Here is a 17896-nt window from a genome sequence, read left to right as displayed (position 1 = left end):
ACCATTTGAGAGAACACGGTGTAATCAACATTTTACCATTTCAAACTTCTAGAGAATGAAAGCTACATGGTAGCGATACAATAATTTTAATAATACCAACGTATAATACGACTTTGAGGGAACACGGTTCAATAAATTTTACAACTTCAAATTTATAGATAATGAAACACTGTTGTAGTTTTCTTTTGATTAAGGAATGAATGTAGCATATACATACGCATGGACTTGTTCAAACCCCAAAATCATCTATAAATTGAACTCTTTGTCTCATAAGTTTCTCACAGCTTCATTGAAACCAAAATCAAGAAATTAACAATAATCCGTCTTTTCTTCCAAGAATCAACTCAATACATATACACATGGCAATGAAGAGTCTCACCTATTTTGCAGTTCTATATCTCTTGGCCTTGACACTTCCATTAGCCATTGCTTCTGATCCAAGCCCCCTTCAAGATTTCTGCGTTGGTGTCAACACACCGGCAAATGGCGGTATGCAAATGATGATTTCTTGACTTCTTTCAATATAATTTTATGCTATTTTTTTTTGCATTACTAATTATACTTTATATTCTAAAACCTTTTTCAGTGTTTGTGAATGGAAAGTTCTGCAAGGATCCGATGACAGTTTCCGCGGATGATTTCTATTTCCCCGGACTCAACATAGCTGGAAATGTAAATAACGCTGTAGGGTCCAATGTGACAACCGTCAACGTTAACAACCTTGGTGGCTTAAACACCTTTGGAATCTCATTAGTTCGTATAGACTATGCACCCAATGGTCAGAACCCACCTCACACCCACCCACGTGCCACAGAGATCTTGGTTGTCCAACAGGGAACTTTGCTCGTAGGGTTTGTCTCATCGAACCAAGACGGGAACCGCCTTTTTGCCAAAACGCTCAAAGTGGGTGATGTGTTTGTGTTTCCAGAAGGGCTCATCCATTTCCAATTCAACCTAGGACATACTCCGGCGGTTGCAATCGCTGCTTTGAGCAGCCAAAACGCAGGTGTTATCACGATTGCCAACACTGTATTTGGGTCTAACCCACGGATAGACCCAAATGTTCTCGCAAGGGCATTTCAGATGGATCCTAATGTGGTCAGAGATTTACAAAATAGATTTTAATGATATAATAAGATGTATTGTCTATGAAGTTTCTTTATTTTACGTTCTTTCTTCAGAACAATGATTATGAAATCAGTTAATTGTTATGTGACATGCATGATGTTGTTTGTTACGTTGTTTTTATCTTAATTGAAGGGTTTCAATAATTTTTGTGCATATGGTTCATGGGGGATTAGTTTAAATTGTTATATTGAGCATGTTGTGCCTATGGTTCATGGGGATTTATTTTAGACAAATAAAAGAAAGTTGTCTTTTTAAATTAAGAAACCTTCGGATCCGTTTGTTAAAAGAAAAACTTATAAAAGAAATTAAAAAAATTATGGCGACCCGGCTAATGATATCTATGATGAAGACGTAAATATCATACTAGATTTTGCGTCCACGCTATGCGTAGGTATTTTGTTGATAAAAATTATATACAATCAATTATATTTATTTATGATATAAATTTTATATTATTAGTGTTTTAGTAATATATTAAAACTATTATGATGTTAATATAATAATTTTACTGTAAATTATGATCTTTTAATGGTTTTGTTTTAAATCTATATCTATCGTATTTCAAAAATGTGTTATTTTATCAAACACTAATAAGTTAATATACTCAAACTACCTAAAATGTTTACAAATTAATCAAATGCTATTTTTTAAACATAGTATTGACATGATGATAAAATATTATACATTCATTTCTTTAAATTAAGAAGAAATTTTTTTTCATTATTTTCTCTTTTATTTCAATTATATATGTGTTATTTAAAAAAATAAAATTAAAATTTAATCTTTTTCTGCTCTTGTTTAACCAATACAAAATTTTATTTTGATTTATTAATTTAAAAAAACTAATAAATAAAATATTTACTTTGAGATTAATAACAGCTTTAGTTTTAAAACCAAAATGATAGTTGAATATGATATGAATAAAATCACACAAAATATGTGATTTAAATATATTTTTGTCAATTGGTTGTGTTAAATTTTAAATAATTTTTCAATGATTATACAACATCATCTCTTCTAATAAGAATGACATTTTTTTTTCATCATGTTCATTTTTATTCTTGTTCTATATTTTTTTTTTCAATCTTATTTATATATTTTAATAATTTTTGTATGATTATATTCAGTTTCATTATATTCATTCTTACTTTTTCTAATTATAATTAAGTAGGCAAAACCGATACAATTTAATACATATAAATATAGAATAATTAATAACAAATTGAAAAACTAAAAACTAAGAATTTCTATTAATCTATTGTAATTCCAAATCGAATATATGAAATATAATTTTTTCAATTATTTTCGCATAATATATTACATGAGGCTATGTGAAAATATGTTTTGCATATGTAACAAAAATTTAGATGAATATAAATCATAGTTATTAGTTATTTAAAATTTTACGTGAAAAGCTTTAAATCAAGTAACTTAATCTGGGATAAGTAGGATATATTTTTATTATAGATAACAAATTAAATTTATAACTTAAACAGTGATATCGAAGATTTTAATCTCATGTTGTTTTTTTGTTAATAGAAATTTCTTTAGTTTTTAATTTATTTTCTTAGCAATAATATTAGAATTAGGAAACTTTTTTTTTAATTTACAATTTTGATATATATGAATAAAATTGAATTTTTAAATACTGATGTGGATGCTTTGAAAATAATATAATTTTAACTGTTATTAATAATAGAAAATTTTGTTAACAATATTATTTTAAAATTTTTTCTATAAATATAGTTTTTGTTAACAATATAATTTTGAAATTTAGAATTTTTTTAATTTTAAATATTGATGTTGACCAATAAAATTGCGACAAGTGATTTTGGTCTCTCTTCCTTGTTTTGAAACTTACCAAATGTATTCGGATATTGCTTGGTCAGCTAATTGTTACATTTGTAGTTCAGGTTGGGTTGTTAAAACCCCCTTAGATGTCATGTTATTCCAAAAATCTTCTTTGGATACCTCGGTCTCTTTCGACTTAATGACGGTTCTTCTTACTCTATTTTCAGTGCTTCATTTTTTAAAAGTGAGTATCAATCACTTGACATGTTTCTCGGATTGCTAGGAAATTATCATTCTTTTCAAATTCGATAGTCAATTTTTAGAGATTTTATGGTCTCCTTTTCAATATTAAAGCAGCTTGTAGTGGCTTTGTTTATATCTCTTTTCATCATATTCTTTGTAATTTAGCTAATATTTAAACAAATAGTTTAGTCAAATTTGTTCTTTTACGTTGTAATAACTCATTCTTTAGTGAAACCTAACTCTATATTTTTTTTTTTAATTGAAATGGTTGCACACAAAGGAAAAAAAAACTTAAAATTTATTATAGTATGTGACAAAAATTTGATTGTTAATGTAAGACCTCTAAATATGTGTGCATACATCTAATTTAAATTCAAGATTTTTCTATTTTACTATTTTAATATTAAAATAATATAGCTTTAACTGTTATTATATGTGTGCAAAACAAATTTTCTTCTATTGTTTTGTATTAAAAAAGTAATTTTATAATTGAGATTTTTTTTTTAATTTTAGTTATTGATGTAGACTAATAAAATTGACTTTTTTAAATATTATGTGAATGTCATTAGATGCATATAGCTTCAACTTTTATTTTTTTATAAATATAATTTTTTGTTAACAATAGAATTTAAAAAAAAAAATTTCAATATTGATGTGGACCAATAGAATTGAACTTTTAAATTCTATGTGGGTATTCTTAGAGGCATATAGCTTTAACTTTTCTTAGTAATAGGATTTAGAAGCCTCCGTGTTTTGAGGCTTACCAAATGTATTCGGATGTTGCTTGGTCAGTTAATTGTTACCTTTGTTGTTAAAGTTAAGTTGTTAAAACTCCATTAGATGCCATGTTATTTCAAATATCTTCTTTGGATACATCAATCTCCTTCGTCTTAATAATAGAACTTCTTTCTCTATTTTATGTGCTTCATTTTCCAAAAGTGTCGAGTATCAATCACTTGATATGTTTCTTGGATTGTTTAAAATTTATCATTCTTCTCAAATTTGGTGGCCAAGCTTTGGAGATTTTACGGTCTCTTTTTCAATATTAAAACGTATTGTAGTGACTTTGTTTATATCTCCTTTCATTATATTTTTTTTGTAATTTAGCTAATAGTTAAACATATAGTTTAGTCAAGTTGGTTCTTTTATGCTGTAATGACTCAGTTTTAGTGAAACTTAACTCTATTTTTTTTTATATGGTTGCACACACAGAAATTTTTTTTTTCAAAATATTATATGTGACAAAAAATTGGATGCTAATGCAAGAGTCTATAAATATGTGTATACATCTAATTTAAATTTAAAAATTTCCTATTTTAATATTATTTATTTTAGTTTTTTATTATTAATATAAATTATATATAATTTTTAATCTTTAATATTTTTTTCAAAAAAATAATAGAATTTGTAAAATTTTTAATTTTCAATGTTGAAGTAGACCAATAAAAAAATTATATACAATTTCTTTATTTAGCAATAATATTAGAATTTGAAAACTTTCTTAATTTTCGTATTCAACACTAATATTAGAATTTGTAAACTTTCTTATTTTTGAATGTTGATGTGGACCAATAGAATTAAAATTTTAAATCTTATGTAAACACTTTGAGAAACCTATAGTTTCAACCTTTGTTAGTATATAAGATATTACATCAATTCTCTGTAGTGGCATAGTGCTGACGCTTTTTTTTTTTGCAATAGTGCTAAGTGCTGACGCTTTTAAAACGTTGAAAATGTCAACAAAGTCTCTCGATATTTAGTTGTCTAACTTTAAAATAGTATGTGGAGGATGTCAAACATTCAAAGTTTTAGTAAAGTGTCGTGCAACTTAATTATCCGTTTATGGAAGACAACGTTGTTTTTCCTCAAATAAAAAAAAAATCTAGGGGGAAAAACATTGCAAAGAAGAAGAAAGACTAGCTTGTTGCAGTTTCACTTAAAAACCCTGAGAAAATCAAAGTGTGAATTAAAACCCAAACTATACTAATCCAACCTGTTGAACAAATCTACTAAAAATTAAATCTATTTCATCAAAGTAAATTAAAACCACCAAAAAATAGCGAAATTCAATTTAAAATGTAACGTTAGCTTTTAGGAATTTTTTGTTTACTTTGATAAAATAGATTTGCTTTCAATAATTATTTCATTGAATAGGTTAGGCTTCCATTTACATTGTTAGAAAAAAAAATATTGGAATTTAATTCATATTCAAATTTTGTCCCATTTTTTGGGTGAAACTACACTAAATGACTAAATGTCTTAGACCATGTCCATTGAAGTTTTTAAAGGGTTTCATAAGGAGTTTGTTAGCAATTAGTTGGATTTTAAAAAAAAACCCAATTTTTATGGATCGATCCTTGCAAAATGAATTTATGGATCGAATTTTGAGGAGTTTTATAATCTAAGTGATGGACTGATATTGGCTTGCTACTAAAAAGAACAGAATGGATTCTCTCTCCAGTTGAGCTGGTGGACTGGTATTGGTTTACAGCTAAAAAAAACAGAAATGCTTCTCTCCAATCCAGTTAAATTTATTGGACAAATTAAAAAAAAAAAAAAATAATATTAACAACTCCTTTTTGAATCTCTTTGATGTACATGTTCTAACTTTGTTTTGCAATTTTCCCCCAAAAAGGAATTATTGGATGGTCTATTTTGTACTTTAGTAAATTAGTATTCTTTAGTTGTTAAAAAAAAGTATTTCTCGTCAAAAAAAAAAGTATTTCTCGTCAAAAAAAAGTATTTCTTTTTTATTTCTTTTTTCTTAATAACTTTTATGCTTTTATGCATTCTCGCATTCTTTTTCCTTATTTCGCACGGAGCCACCCGGATCGATAAGCAACCTCCGAAACTAAAGTTGAATTTGTTTTCTTCTCCGAGACTCGATTTTTCTCCTTTTCCGATTCCGATCAAACAAGACATCTCCGCCGTTTCCACCGCAACCGGTACACCTTAAACTGAATCCAGGTTTGATTCTCAGATCCCGATTGATTTTTTTCTTTCCATACTGTTTCCATATTTCGGTAAATTAGAGTCAATTCTAGGATCGTTTTATCCAAATCCGATCTGGGATTTTTATGGATTCTACGGATTATTCGCTTCTCGCTCCCTCCACTTTGGGTCAGATAAAAACTGTATCTTTTTGGTTTTCTTCAAAGAATCAATTTTTCAATTGTCACCGGAAACAGTTTTTTTTTTTTTTTTTTTTTCTAAGAAAGATTCGAAAATTTGATTGGGTTTTGTTATTATATAGAAAAATCAGAGACATGGGAGCATTTGCATCGAGGTTTTGGTTCATGATGTTCCCTGCAAAAGAGTATAAGATCGTTGTTGTTGGTTTGGATAACGCCGGTAAAACGACGACGCTTTATAAGCTTCACTTGGGTGAAGTTGTCACCACTCATCCTACCGTAGGAAGCAATGTCGAAGAGCTCGTTTACAAGAATATCCGCTTCGAGGTAACACAAAGCTATTCTTGAAAATCAAATCCTGGTTTTTACAAATTCTTTATTTGCTTTTAGACTTAGATATGAAAGTTTGAATTCTTCTGTTGAATTGGATGGCTCTGTTTATGTTTCTGCCATCTACGTTAAGTTTTAAACTTATTCACATTGAAAGAGAAAAAAAACCATTGGGCATTTTTATGTTCTTGCATTGTCACATGTTCCTGAGCTAAGGTTTTAAGCTTTGCAAGACTCAAGTTGATACATTGCTTCATACAATTTTGGTCTTCAGGTTTAATTTCATTTTAAATACATGAAAATGGAAGTTTGAATTGTTACATAAAGTCAGACTGTTTCTATGTGTTATTCTGTTGTATTGCATGCTATTGGGAAGGCTTTACTAGCTCAAAGTTTAAAAATTAATCATATTGGAACAATTCGTATGGTTTCAGATAAGAAGTTGCTTATCCTTTGTGTATATTGTTAAATTTAATCTGAAGAAAAAGTAAATATTGGGCATTTCTATGTTCTTGCTTTGCTGCTTGTCCATAAGCCAATGTTTTAAGCTTTGCAAGACTTTAGTTGATGCATTGCTTCTTACAATTACTGTCTTCAGGTTTGCTTTCATTTTGAAGGACATAGAAATGGAAGTTTGAATTGTTAAACACATTCGACTGTTTCTATGTGTTACTTTGTTGAATTGGTTGCTCATGTTTCTGTTTTTGCCATCACAAGCTCAAAGTTTTGAACTTTTTCCATATTTGTTGCATTGCTTCTTACAATTTTTGTCTTCGGATTTGATTTCATTTTAAAGACATAGAAATGGGAGTTTGAATTGCTTAAGTAAATTCGACTGTTTCTATGTGTTCCTTTGTTGAATTCGATGCTCTGTTTCTGTTCCTGTCATCACAAGCTCAAAAGTTTTGAACTGTTTTCATATTTGATGCAATGCTTCTTACACAATTTATGTCTTTAGGTTTGGGATCTTGGTGGGCAAGATAGGCTAAGAACATCATGGGCAACGTACTATAGAGGAACCAATGCTGTAATCGTGGTTATCGATAGCACAGACAGAGCTCGGATCTCTTTCATGAAAGACGAGCTTTTCAGATTACTTGGCCATGAGGATCTTGTGAACTCGGTGATACTCGTGTTTGCAAACAAACAGGACCTGAAAGACGCTATGAGCCCAGCTGAGATCACAGACGCGCTTAACCTTCACAGCATCAAGAACCATGATTGGCACATTCAATCAAGCTGTGCAGTCACTGGAGAAGGGTTGCATGATGGGCTTGGTTGGATTGCCCAGAAAGTTACTGAGAAAGCTCCCAGCTAAGAGGAGAAAGTCAGACAAATGCGATATCACATAACCTCTCCCATTTTCATTTTTATGTTTCATTAACTGTTTCTTTATACAGTTCCAGTTCATGTATTTGGCTTTCTCTGATTTGAGTTGTATGTATTTTCGTCTATCAAGAAAAACCTAAACATCTCATGATGGAGATCCTCGGATTCAATGGAAAGTTAGACGACGATTATTTACAACATCTACATGATATCAGAATGAATTAGATTCCAAATTAAATCAACATCTAAATGCTTCTTCACTCTTCATTTTTGTTTCATCCATCATTATTTTGTTATGTTCAACTAGTTTATGTAGTCCGAACTTTGCTTCTGTCCCTTTGTTTGCCACCTAATTCCATTTAATGAAATGCCGTTCAAAAAATGAAGGAAAATTCCTCTACTTTATGTTTCAATGATATTTGAAATTCAAGTCATCAGAAGTTGAATTATATTCGATTGATCTAGAGCGTATCGTTACAGATTTTTGTTGGTCCATTGGTTTGCTACCTCTCATTATTTTTTAATACTTTCCTTTATCGTGCTTATGAACTTATTATGCAAGACGATAGGGTCAATTATATGTATGGCTAACAAAGTAGTATACATGCATTTTCCCTATTGTTGGAACTTGTAATACCAGATTCATTGCAAGTCTATGCTCAATCTTTCTTAGCAATAGATATTCTGATTACGATCTTTTAGCAGTAGATATTCTTACTAATAATGATCTATGACGTGGAAAACATTTTAATCAAATTTATCTAAAAAGGATTCTTTTGTGGGAGGTTGAGTCCTTATTCTAGAATTTGAGTCTTGAAAGAATTAGTTTATGCCTTAACAAGAAATATTAATATTTATTACCAATGCTGACTCGGGACCAGTGGCGGAGAGAGCATGTTGGGAGGGGGTGCAATTGACCCAGGTGAAATTCAAATTTTTTTTATAAATATTTGTATTTTTAATGTAAAAATTAGATATGATATTAATAATTTAGTTAAATGACCCCCGTAAAATTTGTTTATAATATATTATAAATTAAAATTAACCCCCGTAAAGTTTTTTTCTAGCTCCGCCACTGCTCGGGACAGATGAAAATTATGGATCGAAATAACGGAAAATTGTGAGTTTTGCATATATAAATGGATCTATACTTTTCTCGCTGCCTTTCATTGAATATACTAATTCTCAAGGTTCGTGATATGATTCTCCCTAGAATCGGTATGGTAACAAAATAATCCTTGAATCTAGTTGGCCCGCGGATTAAATGTTAGAGCATATGAAACTTTAAGCCCCAAACTCGACTTATAAACTATCCAAAGAAGAACAAGGCGGTGGAACGTGATCAATTGAATTCGCGAAGCCAGATGATAAGGTATATGCCTTATGCCCTAGACTCAACTTAGAACATTTTCAAAAGATCTCCGCAAGTGAATGGTTGCGTCAAGTGAGATGGAATCACCTGATTAACTTAAGATTTCTTGAAGTAACCCAACAAGAGAAAGAAGTTCATAAAGAACTAAAGAGAATACTTCTTTGAAAATAAAGTTTGATAAAAGAAATGTGAATGATCAAAGTGTTAATCTTACATTGTTTATAAAGAATCGAAAATAAAGACTCAGACTACACGAAAACAAAAAGAAAATAAATGACAAGTTTGAATGACTCTTCAAGTCCATTTGCGCATGACTCTTGAACTTCATCTTCTGATCGGCAAAATGTACTTGAGAAACTTAACACATTGGACTGAAGGATATGAGCCATTACCTCGTTAAAAACCTTAGTTGGAAAATTCATAGGGACAAAACCAACCCAAAGAAAAAAGAATATAATAGATCACATTACCAAGAGTTAGTTTCCTTGTGCTTGGATCAAAACCAAAGTGTTGTGAATGTCCTAGTCTTGAATTACGGCTTCATTTTGGTTTCATAGATGAATAAGTAATTTTCCAACATCTTCTCTTAGCCTCTTTCTCTTGGATCTAGTCATAAGATCAGTCGGCACAGTAATGGTTCCTCAGTTACAATCTTTTATTCTTGCTCCATGTCCATGATCACATCAGTTCGTGGATTTAATCTTTTTATGATGGATGCTTTTTAATCTTTAAAATAGATTTGAATCAAATGAACATATAAATCACAAAAAACTCGCTTATGATAAAATAAAAACAAATTCTTCTTTTTATAATGTTTTTATCAGATTTTTGTTTATATATATATATATATATGTGTAAATTTTTAGACTTTTTAATTTACATTTTAGATGTTTGTTGACCTTTGAGTAATGGTATGGCTTGGTCTAAACTTTTCAATGCTGTTTGTCTCCAACCATTATAGCTTTGTCGGCACTACCAAACATTTATGTTTTTATCCTAATCCTGTATAATACACATACCTACGTATACTACAATTATTCAATAGCTTTTGGATTTTTGCTTCTTGTTGCTTTTTTTCTTTACCTCAAACTTCAATTTAGTGATCCAAAATATTAAAATACATCTCACGTTTATCGGCCTCAACTAACAGTTGTAAGTGGTAACCAAATTGGAACATCAGTAGTTAGATTTCCCATACCAATAGCAAGCTTTCTAGTTTCTAACCGACCATGTTTGCCTTATTTGACCCGGTTTGAGTTGTATTTAACATAATTTTTAGCCTTTTAAACACATTACTTTGAACCTACGTTAGCTAGCTTACTTTTGTTCGTAAACCCTTTTTGTATTAACTTTACTGAATCTTTGAAGATGATGAAGATCTCTCATTCTTTAAAGAAAAGATTAATCTTCTCTTCTTTACTTTATGCAAATATGCAATTAATCATGTCTTCCGGTTTTTTTTTTTATATTTTTTATTATTGTCTTTATTTGGCTCTTTTGATGTGTGAGTTGTTACCCATCTTGAGTCTATAGTATATCATATGACATTTATGGATCGATTCCTGATTTATGATGCTATAGGAGTGCATTTAGTTCTTATTGATAAAATAATTCTGACCACCTAGCTCCAGAAATCAGTGCATTTCATATTAGAAATTATTATTTCACATCAAAAGTTGGAAGAGACCCTGACTAATACTCCCTCCGTTTTATAAAGAATGTCATTCTGACATTTTTCACACTTATTAAAAAACTATTAAAAATACTATTTTTCCTTTTATTAATGCATTAAATAATTTTTTCTCTAATTAATACATTAAATCAATAGGGTCAAAACTGGAATATTGTTTAAAATTCTGCATTGAAAATATAAAACGCCACTCTTTGTGAAACAAAAATAAAACCTTAAAACGACACTCTTTGTGAAACGGAGGGAGTATATATTAATATATAAGAAACATTGGTCAATCCATTCATTGCTAATTGATCCACGCTATCCAACCCGATCAATTATCGATCTAAGCCAAAGTTGGTCCCATCAATCTATGCCCAAACATACCAAGATTAATGACTAAAGAACCATCATTTCGAGGGAATGTATTAGGGAATATTATCCCAAAGTTGGAAGATACTAACTACTATATAAGGGACATAAACTAATCTACTCATTGGCAATTGATTTTGAGTTGAAAGTCCATTTAATTTGATATTTCATGCACTAAATACATCAACTAAGTCAATGATTATTGTGACTTTGCCTCCAAAATGATATCACACATCTTTTTTTGTTTGCTCTGTTTTTGTTTTTTGTTTTCTAAGCCTCTCTTGTATTCCTAAAATCTCTATCCACAGCTAAAGTCATTACATTCAACTAAGGAAGAGAAACCTAATCCCAACGAAGTTATAACAGATGATCTAAAATTTGCTACACTAATCTAATATCTACAAAAAGTAGTTTTTTTTTGTTTGGTTGATTGCCTTCTAACCGATTTGATCGAAGCATCAAAAGGTTTTAGCCGTCTAGACGGGCATTTTTATACACTTAAACGATCGACTTTTAGAAAAATGCAATTGTTTTTTTCGACTACTGATCATTACTATTGCATATATGATTTAAATGTTAACTCGAGAACAGCAACAATTATGATATGCGATTGTGTCATGTGACTAGAATTAATTTTTTCAGTTCAAGAGTTCTAAAATACAAAAATAAATAAATAATACTTAAATAATTTAAGAATTAAATAAAGGGCTTATTGTAGTTGAAAAAGTACATGAGTCCAAGTAGAAAGTTCTTGTCAAGACGCTACAAATAGACCACAAATCAGAGATTCATCAAGCAACCTTGAGTTCTCTCTTCTCTCTTTCGCCAAAATTCCCAGAAAACAATGGAAGAGACAGCACTGACAAAAGATCAGATCATTGAGTTTAAAGAAGCCTTTTGTCTCTTCGACAAAGACGGCGACGGTTTCTCTCTTTCTCTAGATATATGATCATATATAAATATAAATAGAGGGATATTTGTTGTGACATATTTTTTATCTTAATATGTGTGATATGTGTTGTGACATTTTTCTTCTTTTCAAAATCCAATAATAGGTTGTATAACTGTGGACGAACTTGCAACAGTGATCCGCTCTTTGGATCAGAATCCGACAGAACAAGAACTTCAAGATATCATCACTGAGATTGACTCTGATGGTAATGGCACCATTGAATTTGCTGAGTTTCTCAACCTCATGGCCAAGAAGCTCCAGGTTCCTCTCTCTTGTTCTCTCCATACATTATTTACACAATTAGTTACACCAAGTGAAAGACTTTTTCTCTATAATGTTTCTGCTTCGTTGTAAACTCTGTCTCATTCCTTATACTTTTCTTTTCTACTTTTACAATTTTTTAAAAAACAAATTGGAAACATTAAATGCTATTATTATAGCAAGTTGTTTCATCTTTTTTTTTTGGTTAAAAGTTTGTTGTTTCATCTTTATATACTTTTTACTTGTTTACTACGACCAAATCTGATTTGTAATGTGATGGTATAGGAAAATGATGTAGAAGAAGAGCTGAAAGAAGCATTCAAAGTCTTTGATAAAGACCAAAATGGTTATATCTCTGCCAGTGAGGTCCGTGACTAAAATTTTCTCTCTATTATATAATTTTTATTAAATTGAAGCCGTACACACACACATATATATATATAATATATATATATATCAATATATTTCTCTTATTTGTAAGTGTGTTTATTTTTAGATATATGCTTGACTTCTTTAGAGATTTTTTTTTATAAATTCGATGCACTGGATTGCGTTTTGTACAACGTTCTTTAATAATAGCATGTACGGTCTAGCTAACTGTGTTTTTATTTGATTTTAAATGATTAGAGCCATAATTATATAGATTATAAATGTCTACTAAATTCTTATCTCTATTGGGTTTTGTTAGAATTTAATAACGATACATGAACCAGTTGCATAAATGTTTTCTCTGCTTAAGTGGTATGGTACATGCTCTATATCTCTACATTGTCAAATCCAGGCTAAGCATCATCATTATGAGTTTTCTTTTTAATTGGACCACTTGATCAATTAATTTTCATTAACTAGATAAATGATAAATCCAGCTAAAACGCACTTTGAAATATCTTGGATCAATGACAAAAATCAGACAAGGCCAGACAATCTCTTTCATTTAAAGAGATCCATACTTGTCTCATTTATGTTTCTAAACATTTTTCTGGATAAAATATAACAAGAATGGTTTAGAACAAGCTGGCATTGTGAATCTTTGGAGAAGAACGAGGAGGGGAAAAACAAAATATAATGGGAAATATCTAGCTAGAGTAAAATGCATATGATTCTATTGAGTTATTGGAGAGGAGGCACATGTTTCACCTAGTTTAATTAATAAATATATTTACTTATCTTTACAACTTCAAAAGTTACATTAATGCGTATACTTTTTAAAAAGTTTCTTTTTTATATGCACATTTTTGCATGCACACATCCATTATCTATAACAATATATTGATGAGATTTTTTCTCAATTTAAAAAGCATTCTAATTAAACAGAGGCTTTCTAATTGTGCATGTGACATGATTACTCATGCATTATTTTCTCAAACACATTGGTCTAAAAGAATAACTCACAATGTATAAGCTCGAGTTCCTGTTCTTTGTTATATTTTTCGAGTACTATATACTTGTTGTTTAAGATACATTCAATTAAACCTAATAAGAGAATAGTATTGTAGGCTGGACTGATCAGATTTCACGTTTCTTTAAATCTCATGACTCATGGTCAAACTAAGACAAAAACTGTAGAATTCTTATTAAAACAGTTTTCAGAATGTATTTTAAAAATATCATGTTTGACCTACTACTAATTTTAAAAAGAAAAAGTGTTGGTCTCTATAAGTCCTAACCGGTCTAATTTCAGGAGAAAAATTTACGAGAAACAAACAGTTATTTTTCTTTAGTTTTTAATAAAAGCTTTTGGACACGATGAAATGCCTTCACATTAGACTAAAAACCTATTCGATATACAAGATTTAGATGCTGCATCAAAATATTGTTCGCTTTTAGATTTGGTTTTTGCATCTAAATCTTGTATATGGATGCTAGTTATTTATTTTTGTTTTTGGAATAGAATCTAGATACAAAAAATTAAAATGCTCTAATTTGTAAGAATAAAATAAACGAAATGGCATGGTTTATTCACTAATGTCAAAAGCTTTGTTAAATTGCAGTTAAGTCATGTAATGATTAATCTAGGGGAAAAGCTAACGGATGAAGAAGTTGAACAAATGATAAAGGAGGCAGATTTGGATGGTGATGGCCAAGTCAATTATGATGAATTTGTCAAGATGATGATCAACATTGGCTGAGTACTTTTTTTTTTTGCTTCTTCTTCTTATTATTATTCTATGGACTTATAAAAGCAAATTTTTCCTTAATTACTTTGTTCGTTTTTACTCCTTTGTGTTCACAACATCTCAACAAATTCAAGTATTCTAAATTCATTAAAGCTTTAAGATCCAGTTTTGTTTTATCTCTTATTGAACCTTTCAGATCCAGTTTAATCTCTATAACTTTGTTTATATCATCTTTGAAACATAATTTGTAGTTTTTTCCTTCTCTCAGTCTTTGAATATGTTTCACAAGCTGTCACATTGCTTAAAAAATTTCCTTCATTAATGAAACACAAAAAATTCCCAGATTTTATTTAGTATGGAAACAATTATAAGCAAAATTTAAAGGAAGTAGAAACTTTTTCAAACCTTACCAAAACCCTCAAACAGAAAACCCATCTCAAGTATACAGAAAACCCAATCCACACTATCCATTTCCAATAATAATTATTATAAAAAAACCATTAAATCACAAAATCAATAATCCTTTTACTTGCAATTTTGTTCAACTTATGGCAGTGGCGCAACAGAGGCATGTTCCGAAGAGCGAAGACTTGCTCCGTTTCCTGACTCTGCCTTTCATAGAACCCCAAGAAGCTTTCTTGTCCAGCAAGTTGTCTCCTGAATCCTTAGTTTCCTTGAAGCTACCTTCTGCTTCAGAACTCTCACTGGGTTTCATCGACAACCCTAGAGACAGCTCAAAGCCTCTTGATTTCTCAGAAACACTTCTCTTCAGCATCACATTTTTCTTATCCACATCGACTGTTGCTTCATTTGTCTCTGTCTTGTCTTGACAGAGTAACAGAGTTTTCTCCACCGACTGATCGCTCCTTTCCTCGATTCTTAAACTCGGAGATCGCATCTCAAATCTAGCTTCCTTGTTGCCTTCAGTTATTGCTTCAGCAGTTTCTTGCGGTATGTTGCTTCCTACACAAGAAACAACCAGAGTATCATACGTAGTAGCCTTCTTGTCCACAAAGCTATCTCCTGAGCCCTTGGTTTCTTTGAAGCTATCATCTGCTTCAGAACTCCTACTGGGTTTCATTGATAACCCTAGAGACAATTCAATGCCTCTTGTTTTTTCAGTCTCACTTCTCTTCAGCATCACAGTTCTCTCTTCCACATCAATTATTGCCTCGTATGTCTCCGTCATGTCCTCACAGAGTAACGGAATTTTTTCTGTCGATTCGTCGTTTCTTTCTTTGATCCTTAGGTCACTGCCAAAGGTAGGAGATCGCTGCAACTCAATTATAGCATCTTTGTTACTTTCAGTTATCGCTTCAGTAGTTTCTTGTGCTTTGTTGCTTCCTACGCAAGAAACAAGCAGAGTCTCAGGCATGTTACCTTTCTCTAAACCCATCTTGTTCCTTGAAGGAAACGCAATCTCTGAGACCAACTGCTGAACCACCGACTCTTCTGTAACTCTAGTGTTGTGGCTCACTGGGAGCGATCTGCATCGAGTCATGCGTTTTAGACTTGCTTCTCTTCCTAACTCCTTGCCCTTCTCTTCCTCAAAAACTTCAAAACCGGTCTCTAGAATCACGTTTGATTCTTGTGAACCCGGTTTAGAGATTTCCTGGTCGGCTTTTCCTTCATTTGTAACTTCATCATCATCATCAAGAACGCGATAGTCCAGATTCAGAATCTCCTGCGGATCAATCCCAGGAAACCCTGTTCTCTGTTCCATACCAATCTCTTGATCAAGCTTTACAGCTTCCTCGGCAGGAACAATTTCTTCCAGAGACTTATTGATCATCTTTGCCTCTGTTCCTACAGTCTCATCAATCACACAGGGCTTCTCTTCATTACCAAACTCTGTCGTATTCAATTCGTTCACAACACTTTGAGTTCCAATCATAGATAAATCTTCCACTTCTGTCGCTTCACACGCAGTTTCAACACCTGATGATGAACAGAGACAGTATTTAAGAAAAATACAGAGGCATAAAGGTTTTTTCGAAAATAAAGAGAAGAGAAAGATAAAACTAAATTCAACCTTCTGCAACTAATATCTGTTTCTGGATCTGCTCATCGATTTCCATTACTGAACTCTCCAAGCCACTTGGATGCATCTCTTCTTCGACATTTTTCACTTTTGGATCTTCGACTAACTCCTTGCTTTGTGGTTCTGTTTCTGGAGTCTCTTTACATATGTTTCCTACAAAAAAGATTCAAAAGTGAGCTAAAAAGTTTTACATAAATGGATATAAGTGAAACCATTATGAAGAAAAATCTGTAAAACCATCAGTAAAGCTCTCTTTCTCTTTATCTCCATCTTTGCCTTCACCTGCAAGAAACACCTGATCTTGCGTGTTCTCTACGGGAACAGACTCCATTGGAGACGTTCCATGGGTTTCTAGCTTTGAGCTCTCTTCTTCTGCAATTACACAGAATATTCAGTGAGATTTTAACTATAAAAAAAAAGAGGCTTTGTTGTATAACCTGTTAAATTGGCGGTTGCGTTGTTGTTTCCCATATCATCTCCTTTGTTTAATTTTCAATGAATCAAATCTCTGAATAAACCTAAGAGATTGATAGAACAATAAGAGGTTTCTGACTGAAGCGGAGGGTGCTTATTTCTGTTAAGAGTCTTGCTTAATTAAAGCATGTTTGGGAATTAATTTTTCTTTTTTTTGCTTTCAGTTAATTAAATGGTTATTAGTTGGCGCGGCGCCACTTTGTTCAGACCCTACATAAGTAACACAACATTATGAGACCATATGATATGTAACTGTTTCATATAAAACCGTAGGACACTTCTACTTTCATAGTTGAAGTCACGGTAACAATAAAAGAAAATTATGATACCTTTTAATCGACCCTAGTTGAACGTTGAATGTGTGCTAGACATATTTTGACAACTGAACAAAAAAAAAAAACTAACGAGCATGTACAAGTAGAACTTAACGCTTGTTCTGAAGAATTGCACGTAGGTACACCGTTAAATTTCATTAATAACTTACGAAGTGTTATAGAAATAATATTCATGTCACTATGATTCACTGCAATGCATTAGGCCTAATACATGTTCACGAGCCTTCTTCAAGCTTGGATCTTCCTGCAATGATAACTTGAGCAAATTTCTCTGAGTTCATGATGTTTGTTGAACCATTAATTACATGTGGAATCATTCTGTAACACTTTGATGCGTTTTTATCGGAG

General features: G+C 31.2%; 4 protein-coding genes across 5 annotated transcripts; 3 read left to right on the top strand and 1 right to left on the bottom strand.

The window, feature by feature from the left end:
* The first annotated feature begins 280 nt into the window (after positions 1-280).
* LOC18029308 (germin-like protein subfamily 1 member 8) lies at positions 281-1125 on the top strand. Of its 2 annotated transcripts, XM_024149739.1 has the most exons (3): positions 287-489; positions 587-811; positions 926-1125. In XM_024149739.1, the coding sequence occupies exons 1-3, from the start codon at positions 360-362 to the stop codon at positions 1123-1125; spliced, it is 555 nt and encodes a 184-aa protein (XP_024005507.1). In that variant the 5' UTR covers positions 287-359. The 2 variants fall into 2 exon arrangements, with proteins under 2 accessions (XP_006414672.1, XP_024005507.1); XM_006414609.2 differs by having other exon boundaries at positions 281-489; positions 587-1125.
* Positions 1126-5940: 4815 nt separating this feature from the next.
* LOC18029307 (ADP-ribosylation factor-like protein 5) lies at positions 5941-8150 on the top strand. The gene is made up of 3 exons (XM_006414608.2): positions 5941-6129; positions 6416-6620; positions 7582-8150. Exons 2-3 carry the CDS (start codon positions 6429-6431, stop codon positions 7939-7941), a joined length of 552 nt encoding a protein of 183 aa, XP_006414671.1. The 5' UTR covers positions 5941-6129; positions 6416-6428; the 3' UTR covers positions 7942-8150.
* Positions 8151-12145: 3995 nt separating this feature from the next.
* Positions 12146-14863, top strand: LOC18028759 (calmodulin-like protein 8). The gene is made up of 4 exons (XM_006414606.2): positions 12146-12291; positions 12424-12581; positions 12867-12947; positions 14573-14863. Exons 1-4 carry the CDS (start codon positions 12213-12215, stop codon positions 14708-14710), a joined length of 456 nt encoding a protein of 151 aa, XP_006414669.1. The 5' UTR covers positions 12146-12212; the 3' UTR covers positions 14711-14863.
* Positions 14864-15239: 376 nt separating this feature from the next.
* On the bottom strand, positions 15240-17210 carry LOC18028758. Its single transcript, XM_024149085.1, has 5 exons — positions 17177-17210; positions 16977-17111; positions 16731-16877; positions 15764-16636; positions 15240-15382 (listed from the first exon to the last, which is right to left on the bottom strand). The coding sequence occupies exons 1-5, from the start codon at positions 17208-17210 to the stop codon at positions 15240-15242; spliced, it is 1332 nt and encodes a 443-aa protein (XP_024004853.1).
* Between the last annotated feature and the right edge of the window lie 686 nt (positions 17211-17896).

This window comes from Eutrema salsugineum, unplaced genomic scaffold, assembly GCF_000478725.1.
Source record: "Eutrema salsugineum unplaced genomic scaffold, Eutsalg1_0 scaffold_1, whole genome shotgun sequence".
Taxonomy (NCBI): Eukaryota; Viridiplantae; Streptophyta; class Magnoliopsida; order Brassicales; family Brassicaceae; genus Eutrema; species Eutrema salsugineum.
This window is presented reverse-complemented; position numbering and strand designations above follow the sequence as displayed.